This window comes from Littorina saxatilis, linkage group LG7 (genome assembly GCF_037325665.1).
Source record: "Littorina saxatilis isolate snail1 linkage group LG7, US_GU_Lsax_2.0, whole genome shotgun sequence".
Classification (NCBI taxonomy): Eukaryota; Metazoa; Mollusca; class Gastropoda; order Littorinimorpha; family Littorinidae; genus Littorina; species Littorina saxatilis.
The window spans coordinates 35,204,038-35,214,037 of record NC_090251.1 but is presented as its reverse complement, the minus strand read 5'-3'; the positions used below and the strand labels follow the sequence as shown (position 1 = coordinate 35,214,037).

General features: G+C 41.8%; 1 protein-coding gene across 1 annotated transcript in view; it reads right to left on the bottom strand.

Annotated features, from left to right (window-relative positions):
• LOC138971294 (uncharacterized) overlaps positions 1 to 10,000 on the bottom strand; it is a 12,057-nt gene that overhangs the window by 887 nt on the left and 1,170 nt on the right. The window contains exons 2-6 of the mRNA XM_070344012.1: positions 5,560 to 5,822; positions 4,845 to 5,031; positions 4,075 to 4,237; positions 3,154 to 3,212; positions 1 to 2,753 (exon numbers count right to left, since the gene is read on the bottom strand). The exon at positions 1 to 2,753 is cut by the window's left edge and continues 887 nt beyond it. Coding sequence (XP_070200113.1) covers positions 2,398 to 2,753; positions 3,154 to 3,212; positions 4,075 to 4,237; positions 4,845 to 5,031; positions 5,560 to 5,822 — 1,028 coding nt within the window. The 3' untranslated portion in view covers positions 1 to 2,397. The remainder of the gene's footprint in view (positions 2,754 to 3,153; positions 3,213 to 4,074; positions 4,238 to 4,844; positions 5,032 to 5,559; positions 5,823 to 10,000) is intronic.

Below are 10,000 nucleotides of genomic sequence, written 5' to 3'. Positions count from 1 at the left end.
CGTGAACACGTTCTTGGGCTCAAGGCTGTGTGCGGTATGCCAACATGAACCCACATTCCATCTTTTTAAATTGTCTTACGTAATCACACACAATGTTTTAATAAGGGAAGGGCGCTGGTTCTGTGCGACGCTTAGTTTTCGAGATAGGTGTGACTGACGAAGAACCGGACGTCACATTCCAAATAAGCACGACTATCATGTTGCAGGTGGAAGCCGCTGAGATTGCATTTCTTCGGGAGGTTTCCGCAAAAATAGATATTACACGATTTGCGCGAAACAGTTAAGAAGCAAACGATCTCTGAGATCCCCGTTCGTCTCGTGATCACGTTATTTTGTATGATAACGATTCACTTGCAAACTAAAGTATACAATTTGGTATGTCAGTGGTAAATGTAAATAGAAATGTGTAATACAGACAAAGCAAACAAATAAACATGTTTTTCTCGTGAAAATGTTGCGTTGTGCGGGTGTTTGGTTGGCCACGTGATGTACACAAAGCAAAGTGCGGGACGGACTCTGCTCTGTGCTGTAACACTGGCAAGTTCAAAACACGAGTGGCAGTCAAACATTATATCGTAAACAAATTGTAGTTTTTAATTCCTTGCATGAAAGGCAATTAACTTGGTATGTTTTCAAGCGGATAGCTGCCTGAGGCATGACTGAAAGCCCTAGAGGCTCCGTGCACCTGGACTTGACAGGTCCAGTAACTTTAAGACTTGGAAATGTTAAAAATTAAATCCCAAAAGAAGGGAGCCTTACAATACAGGCGTATATATACAGACTAAACGGACAGAGAGAATCAGCATAGTAAAACTATAGAAATATAAATAACAAAACAGTGCACCTTAACCCAGCGGCTTTCAGAGAGCCCAATAGTGCAAGCTACGTAGATAACCAATAGTTATGCAAATGCCGGAACGCCCAGAAACAACCGCTATTTAGTTTGCTTATAGCTGCTTTCACTTTTGCTTTTATATTGTCACAATGCTATATGCCATGTCTGTTTCCGTTCCTACCCGCTTCCTGCAAGGTTTGAGAATGGACACTATCGAATTCGAAGAACTCGATGAAGTTTTCTTTGCTTCGAAATTGACAGAGTTACTTCCCATGCCATGAAAACCTGCGTAGGAGACGGCGTCATTCTGTGTTGAAAGAAACGTTTTAAAACACCGCTTACATTGTATCTGGTGGGATAGGATTTCCCAAATCATCATCATCATCATAATCATCATTATCGTCGTCGTCGTCGTCATCATCATCGTCGTCGTGGTAGTGGTCGTCGTCACGTTCATTACCGAAGTCTGACGATGAGAACTGTTCTATGTTTATCGGGCATCAGACATTTCAAGTGATGGTACCATTATATACCCCGTTACATGATGGTTTTTTTAGCCCCATGTGGCACGGACTGTGCATGAGTTTGTTACATTTTAGTTTTAACTTCTTCGATCCAACAGTTTGAATATAATTTGAAAATTTCGTGCGACCAGGACTAAATGAAATATGGTGAGGAACATATTGTTGGGACTCATGACACAGGAGAGTGAAAAAAGAAAGCCGCTCGCTGATTAATATTCAATGAATTATGCAGGAAAGTTTTTGAGCATTTTTAACAAATAAATGCAGGCGTTTCTAATTTACAGTATAGAAAATGTCCCTCGTACGTTTTAAGGTCCAATTCGTGAGAAAACTTTCCACAATGGCTCAGTATGTGTAATATCATTAAACTGTAATATACAGTAAAGGATGTGAAAATAGTGGCAGCAAAACAACGATGCTATCATATTTACTAAGTGCATTTGATCATGCGATCGCATTGTCATTAGTGATTAAACATTTGAGAATAAACAATCTTCGCAAAGCTATCTTGATCAAGGCAGTAGCAATTTGCGGCAAGGTGACGTCATAATTTATACAGTCAAGTAACGCCTAAATTGAATCATTGCATAACTAGTCAAAGCAGTGTACACACGTTTGAGACAGTTCACACAAATATACAAGTGACAATCTCCCCAGGCGTGAAAGTAATGATATGCCATACAAGCAACCAATTACATTACAGGTAATGATTTCATAGACACCTTGAAATCATATGACCCAAACTGGAGCTCGGTGTGCTTTGCAAAACTCAAAGGAATTCATAAACCATGTCAGAAAAAGGCATAATGTTACCCTATGAAGACGCTGGACTAATCCAGGTTCTCTATGAGTTATGATCTATCCTCTGTCGCCTGCCTCAGCAACACATTCTGCATCGTTTTGTATGCAAAACAAGGAAATAAAATAAGCATTAGCTCACTACAATGACAGAGAGAACACACACAGGCAGATCCTTGAATAATCTATACATACTTGGAAAAAAGGCCTCGTATAGTTACCAATATCTGTCATTGCTGACTAATTGTTGTACACGTGGTTTCCATCGTTTTGTTTTCGTGAGTTACCGAGATTGGTCTTCGCCACGGGCAGTTCATAGCCATCACTATCTCTAGTGCTAGCAAATAATGTGTCGTAGGGTTTGTCATCTCTGTTGTCATTGGTCGGTGTTTCGTAAATGTTTCTCTGATTGGTCAGTGTTTCATATGGCCTGCTCTCGTCGGTTTCATGCGACAGAAGTTCGTACTGGTTGGTTTGACTAGTCAGTGAATCGTCCGGGATGTCTGCGTTGTTCTGAATGGTCGATCCACCACGTGTGTTTGCTGGTGTCAAATACATTTCGGTTGATTCTGACGATCTTGCGGGATTAGCTTGCTCTGCAATTTGAATCAAGTCTATGCAGAATGTGTCATGTAATCAGAAGCAAAAACAAATCATAATTTTAACATTCATAAAGGTGTAATCAAGCTTTAGTTTGGAGTATAATATACCGACGTCTTGTCATAATGTTTTTGATATGGAAACGTTTACAACCAGTGATTTGGATTGTGTACAATGTTACCAGGATGTTAAAGCCACTCTAATTAAGTAGGAGTTGTTGAATTTGATTTGCATTGTATTATGTCTTGAAATATATTGATTTTATGGCACTGTAGTTTACTTTATGGGATTGTATTTTATGGAATTGTATCTACTGTGTTGTATTTTATCATTTATTGTCATGTATTGTAGTAGTGTATGTTTTTGTCAACGCTGTTTTTTTAGTTGTCATCTTACCTGGTATGTAACCGGCGTTGGTCACAGCTTGGGATGCCCCACTGCCCGGCCCAGGTGCTCTGTAAAAACAACATTTACATACGATTATTCGAAAGACAAGCCGACATCACTCGAGAGGTTAGATTTTCAACTAAATACAGGACAATTTGGTGTCATGTAGACTTGCTGATTTTAGCACATTTCCCAAATGACGTTTTCCGGAAATAACTCCGGATTTTCAAGCGTAATGGAAGAGTTAATTGGTCTACCGGTACAAACCACGATCGCAGCGAATAACTGACTCGGATGTGTAACTATGCTATGCAGTGTCCACTCGATATGACTCCATAACTTTTGAAAATATACACATCAGAGTTAACGATCTGCTGCAATGATTGCTTGCCCTGAGTAAAAGGCGACAACGTGTCTTGTTTGAGGCCACGGGAGTTTGGAAAACACGTGTGCTCAGCAATCATTGCAGGCCAACGCCAGTGAATCGTGGCTCCGATGTGTAATGTTCGAACGAAAATGGCATCATGTCGAGCGGACACTGCATAACATACTCATGGGAATCAATAATTCGCACGATCGTTATGTTAACTGGTCGACCAAATGTTATTGTTTGTCACCCTTAATCGGGGCGCAACTCTTCCACAACGTTTGGACATTCTAACAGATTTATTTTTGAACATGGTCTAGCCCAGAATAGTACACGTTTGAGGTGCAACGCTGGCGTGGCATCAACTCATGTGCTATTCTAACTCTCATGTGGCAAGTGTGCAATTGTGTTAAAGTCAATTCAGTATTCCACAGACATTCTTTTGATATTGATTGCAGTTCTGTGGTTATTTTTATACTCTCACACATTTTTGTTCTTTGCATTCTTCCTTTCCTTTCATTTTGTTAGTGTTCTTTTCTTCCTTCCTTAGCAATCCGAATCACCTCTGTTTGTTCCTGGCGCCATTTCTGCGACGTACAACGATGACGACGGTCAGCACAACAAGAACGACGACCACAACGACTACGACAACGACGATCGCAACCATTGTTCCTGTGCCCAGACCTTCGTTATCTTCAGTTTGCCTGCCTGCCGGGACGATCGCTTCTGTGTGTAAACGACAAAAAGGACAGCACATACAACACAATTAACCAATAGTAAATTTGATGAAGTATAAAAATGGATTCAAATACAGGCATGGTTTATTTTCTGACATCATTGAAGTAGCAGCAGTAACAACCACAACCACAACAATAACAACCACAACCAAAACAAAACAAACAAATCAAAAACAACAACAACAACTAAAATATAGCATTAGCTACACCAATACCTACCAATACCTCAATTAACACTGCTATGGTCATCTTTTATTCTCAGCAGTGGTAACATCAGCATCGGCGACATCAATTGCCGTTGAATAAGAAAACAAAGTAAAAGGCCAAGAATTAAATGTAGAACGAAACAACAACGACAACAACAACAACAACAACAACAAAAACAACAACAACAACAACAACAACAACAACAACAACAACAACAACAACAACAACAACAACAACAACAACATATTGACTTCCCTTTCTCCTCAAAATGGAAAGTCTTGCAGAGACTATAATCATATTTGATCACTGTGATGCAGACTCTTGCCATTATACAGTGGGTGAAGTATTAGTTGCTGTTGCTTCAATAATAAAGCGTAATTCCAATTTACCCGTGCTTGCAGAACGAGTGGACGTAGTATCTAAAGTCGTGAGGAACGAGGTCAAAGAAACTCGACGCGACAGGGATGAGAATGTGGACCAGCCAGTTGTAGGAAGCGTAGTGAGATCGAACACGATGTTATATATGCTCAAGTAGCGAGTCCCATTGTTGCCTACCTTCTTGCCAACGATCAGGATCTACAGAAAGAAACAGGTTACACCATGTCGACCTTTCGTCAATGCATTTGTACATAAACGAAAAGACAAGTACTGCTAAAAAAGTAACATATGTGTGTGTGTGTGTGTGTGTGTGTGTGTGTGTGTGTGTGTGTGTGTGTGTGCGTGTGTGTGTGTGACTGGGTGTGTGTGTGTGTGTGTGTGTGTGTGTGTGTGTGTGTGTGTGTGTGTGTGTGTGTGTCTGTGTGTGTGTGTGTTTGTGCGTGCGTGTGTGAGTGTGCGTGCGTGTGTGTGTGTGTGTGTGAGTTTATGTGTGCGTGTGTGTGTGGGTGTATGTGTGTGTGTGTGTGTGTGTGTGTGTGTGTGTGTGTGTGTGTGTGTGTGAGAGTGTGTTTGCGTATGCATGCGTGAGTACGTGTGTTTCCCTGTGTCTCTGCATCTTTGTCTTTGTGCTTGTAAGTCCTCGTCTACCTGGATTTGTGTCCATGAAGACGAGAATGTACATGCGTAAAGGTTGTTCAGAAATAAAACACAACACTATGGCTTTACCTTATACTCGTTGTCAGAACAGGGAACATACACATTTGCAGCCTCCACATTTGCAGAATATGTTGTAACGTTCCACAGTTGCTCCACGCCTGTGTGTGTCTTTCGTTCAACGGACAGTTGACATACATCGTTGTCACACATGTAACGATACAGAAAGGAAAGCTGACACCTTACATTTGTTCTTGCTGCGAGGGGTGGACTAATCAGGGTACCGTTCTCGTTCTCTTCTAGCTGATTCATTTCTAGTTGTAGGTAATGAACTGCTGCAAAGAAGAAGAAAAAAAGGTTGATGAATAGCTCGTCGGTACTGATGCAGAGTACTATAATACTACTACTAATACTAATTGTCAGTAATTACTGGTGTCACATGACTGATGTGAACCAGTTGATTGGCTAATGGCGATGCGCTAAAACTGTTAGCGCACTCTTGGAGTGCGCTAACTTTTCCACAGAGCGTATTCTTCCGCCCTTTGCCTAAGCGAGACTGTGCTCTCATCCTCAGAATTAATTAATGACATGCAGCTTATATTCTCCACAATACCAAATGACCATACATTCCCTGCTTCTCGATTAAAGCAGAAGTGGGGTTTTCTTTCTGACAGATTGCATGTGCCTGTGCCACAGTGCCACTGATCTAAAAATAGAAGTCGCTGTGTTTTATCTCATTTTCGCCGACTTGCATAGATTCTTCTCATATGCCGTGTTCGTGGCATGTAGCTTATCATCCACATTACCAAATGATGAGTTAGTATACAATTTCCAGCGGCTAACAGAAAACACAATTGTTATTCCGATAACGTACCAGCCAGAAATCTCCTTAATAAATAAAAAGACCAGCATTTGGAAGACTGACTCGATCGACTCTGTCATACGTAGCAGACTACACTGAAATACGACTGCATCAGTTCAATAAATGAATGGTTTCCGAATTATTATTTCAAGGCAAGAACAATCGTAATCGAAAACGTGTAGGGTTCAGAACGTTCGTACCATATATAAGACTTATTACCAGCCTGCCTCATGCGTGCAGACTGCAGTGGTTCGATTGCCCTAGCCTAGCAGACGACATAAACCCCGCTCAGCAAATTAACATGTTGGGCACATGTGAACGAAAAAACGATAGGGATATAATACGTGTTGGGTTCAGAGCATTCTTACTGTTCATATTTAGTATCAGACTCCCCGATGAGTGAAGATACAACGCGGGAAATATGCCACATTTATTTTGAAAATGTGCTAACCGTAAGGTCCTTCGGGGGGGGGGGGGGCGGGGGTGGGGGGGGGGGTGGGGATGGGTAGTCAATTCAAGGGGATTCACTCGGCACAGTCAATCCGTCGAAGCTCGACTGGAGGTTTTGAATCGCAAAAAACGAAGAGCACAGTCCTTTCTCCGAGTTCAAATGAGGTCTCTCTGAAAGATCATCACTGTTCAGCTTAACGCTACTCTGGAATTTACCAACATAAATTAACATGCGTGTGACTAAAGCAGGACACACTTGAGACACCCCACACAAGAGTAGATCTTACTGTACACGACCTGACCACACAGTTATGCCTATTCAAATGCGCATAGCAAAATGTGCGTTTGGAATCTTCTTTTTTCTATGGCGGTTCTGACAATATCGTTATTGAAACAATCCCAGTGCACTAAGGGATTTATAGAGCAAATCTCGAAAATATTTATTTAACTCAGCGCTATGCGCTTCGTTCAATAATGAATTTTCTCGATTTGCTCAATAAATCCCTTAGTGCACTGGGATGTCTCAATAACTTAAACGATAATAATGATAATAATAGTAATTGTCAGTAAGTACTGGTGTCACATGACTGATGTAAACCAGTTGATTGGCTTATGGCGATACACTTAAATCTGTGCGCTAACTTTTCCACAGAGCCTATTCTTACGCCCTTTGCCAAAGCGAGACTGTACTTTCATCCTCAGAATTAATTAATGACATATGTAGCTTATATTCTCCACTTTACCAAACAAATAACCATAACTTTCCTGCGGCTCAAAGCAGAAGGGTTTTTTCTTCTGACAGATCGCAGGCGCCTGTGCCACAGTGAATCCCACTGATCTAAAAATAGAAGCGGCTGTGTCTCTTCCACAATGGTCTCTTCTCGTTTTGACTTGCAAAGATTCTTCTCATAATTATGCCGTGTTAGTGGCATGTAGCTTATTAACCACATTACCAAATGATGAGTTAGTATACAATTCCCAGCGGCAAACAGAAAACACAAGTGTTAATCCGATAACGTACTACAGCTAGACCAGCATTTGAAAGTCGACTATGTTATAGTAGACTACACTGAAATACGACTGCGTCAGTTCAGTAAATGAATGGTTTCCGAATTATTATTTCAAGGCAACAACAATCGGAATCGAAAACGTGTAGGGTTAATAACGTTCTTACCATGTGTAAAACTTATTACCAGCCTGCCTCATGCGTGCAGACGAGCAATTTTTGTTTTTGAAATGAGACTGCAGTTCAGTGGTTCGATTGCCCGGGCCGCCTAGCAGACGACATAAACCCCGCAGCAAATTAACATGTTGGGTAAATGTGAACAAACAAACGATGGGGATATAATACGTGTAGAGTTCAGAGCATTCTTGCCGTTCATATATAGTACCAGACTCCCCAATGAGTGAAGATACATTACAACACGAGAAACATACCACATTTACTTTGAAAATGTACTAACTGTGGCCTTGGAGACAATTCAAGGGGCAACACTCTGCGCAGTCAATCTGTCGAAGCTTGATGAAGGTTTCGAATCGCAAATAACTAAGAGCACAGTCCTTTCTCCGAGTTTAAATGAGGTCTGTATGAAAGATCATCACTTTTTAGCTTAAACGCTACTCGGGAATTTACCAACAGAAATTAAAACAAGAGTTTGCGTGTGACGAAAGCACGACACACTTGAGACAGCCCACACAAAAGTAGATCTGACACAAACCTGACCACACAGTTATGCCTATCCAAATGCACGTAGCAAAATGTGCGTTTTGAATCTTCTTTTTTCTCTGGCGGTACTGACAATATCGTTATTGAAACAATCCCAGTGCACTGAGGGATTTATAGAGCAAATCTCGAAAATAATGAATTTTCTCGATTTGCTCTATAAATCCCTTAGTACACTGGGATGTCTCAATAACTTAAATAATCATAATCATAATCATAATAATAATAATAATACAGTAGAAGTGCAATGCCTTTGGTATAGTCGTGAACCACCCAATACACTACATACCCTCGGCGAAGGACAAATCGGCCACACACCCAACAACTGCAATTTCAACAGAACCACCAACATCTCTGCAATACGTTACTTGCCTTGTTATCATTTGATACACTGAAAACCACGAGCATGATTGGCTGCTAGCTACTGCTACCCCACCCACGTTTCTCCACTCGGCCTCTGACAAGAGCAAGATCTAGATCAGCACTTTTCAGGACGTGTACTGGAACGTGTACGGGTGACGTCATCAAATCTAGTTTTTATATCATACGTTTGACAAGATCTGCAGTCTTGGTGGGAGCAAAACAACGTATGCATTTGGAACATTGGAGAAAAAAGTGAGTTACGGGTGACACAATATCTACACGTACACGTACAGGCCTTTGCTACACGTTCGATCATCTAGAACACTGTAATATATATTAACACACTCAGAACCTCTTCGGCACACTCGGCAGGCCGCGAGATACACAGCCTTGGCTGCTGATCTCTACATAACGTTCCACTACAGTGAAAACGCTCAGCCTCTATCAAACCCAGGGGCGGACGAGGGTGGGGGGGGGGGGGTGGGGGGGGGGGGGGGGGGGGCACAGGGGGCATGCCCCCGGACCCCCTAGCAAATTCGGGCGCTTCGCGCCCATCACATTCACTTTCGATTCAAAGTGCCTCCCCTTACAAAGCAACTGATCCGCCCCTGAAACCTGTTGTAAACACACTCTCAATTAATGAGAAGTGTGTTTGTTTGTTTGCTTAACGCCCAGCCGACCACGAAGGGCCATATCAGGGCGGTGCTGCTTTGACATTTTTAACGTGCGCCACACACAAGACAGAAGTCGCAGCACAGGCTTCATGTCTCACCCAGTCACATTATTCTGACTCCGGACCAACCAGTTTAATGAGAAGTATTTCCGCAACAAAAGCCTCAGTCACTGAGAGCTACTTCAACTCAATCTGCCTCACTTTAAGATAGCAACAGTCCAATCAAGGACAAGATACAAAGATATCACTGTACCCCCCAAAAAATGAGAGGTAATTCTACAACAAAATCCTCAGTCACTGAGAGCTAACCTTGACAGTCAAGGTCAAGTCGCCAATAGGCGCTATACGTAAATTCTGTTGAAGGCATGGTTTTAATGGTTGTCCCCTGACGAGGCTACACATCAGTTTCTCAATGATCCTTTATTAAGCAACGAGCCCTGGA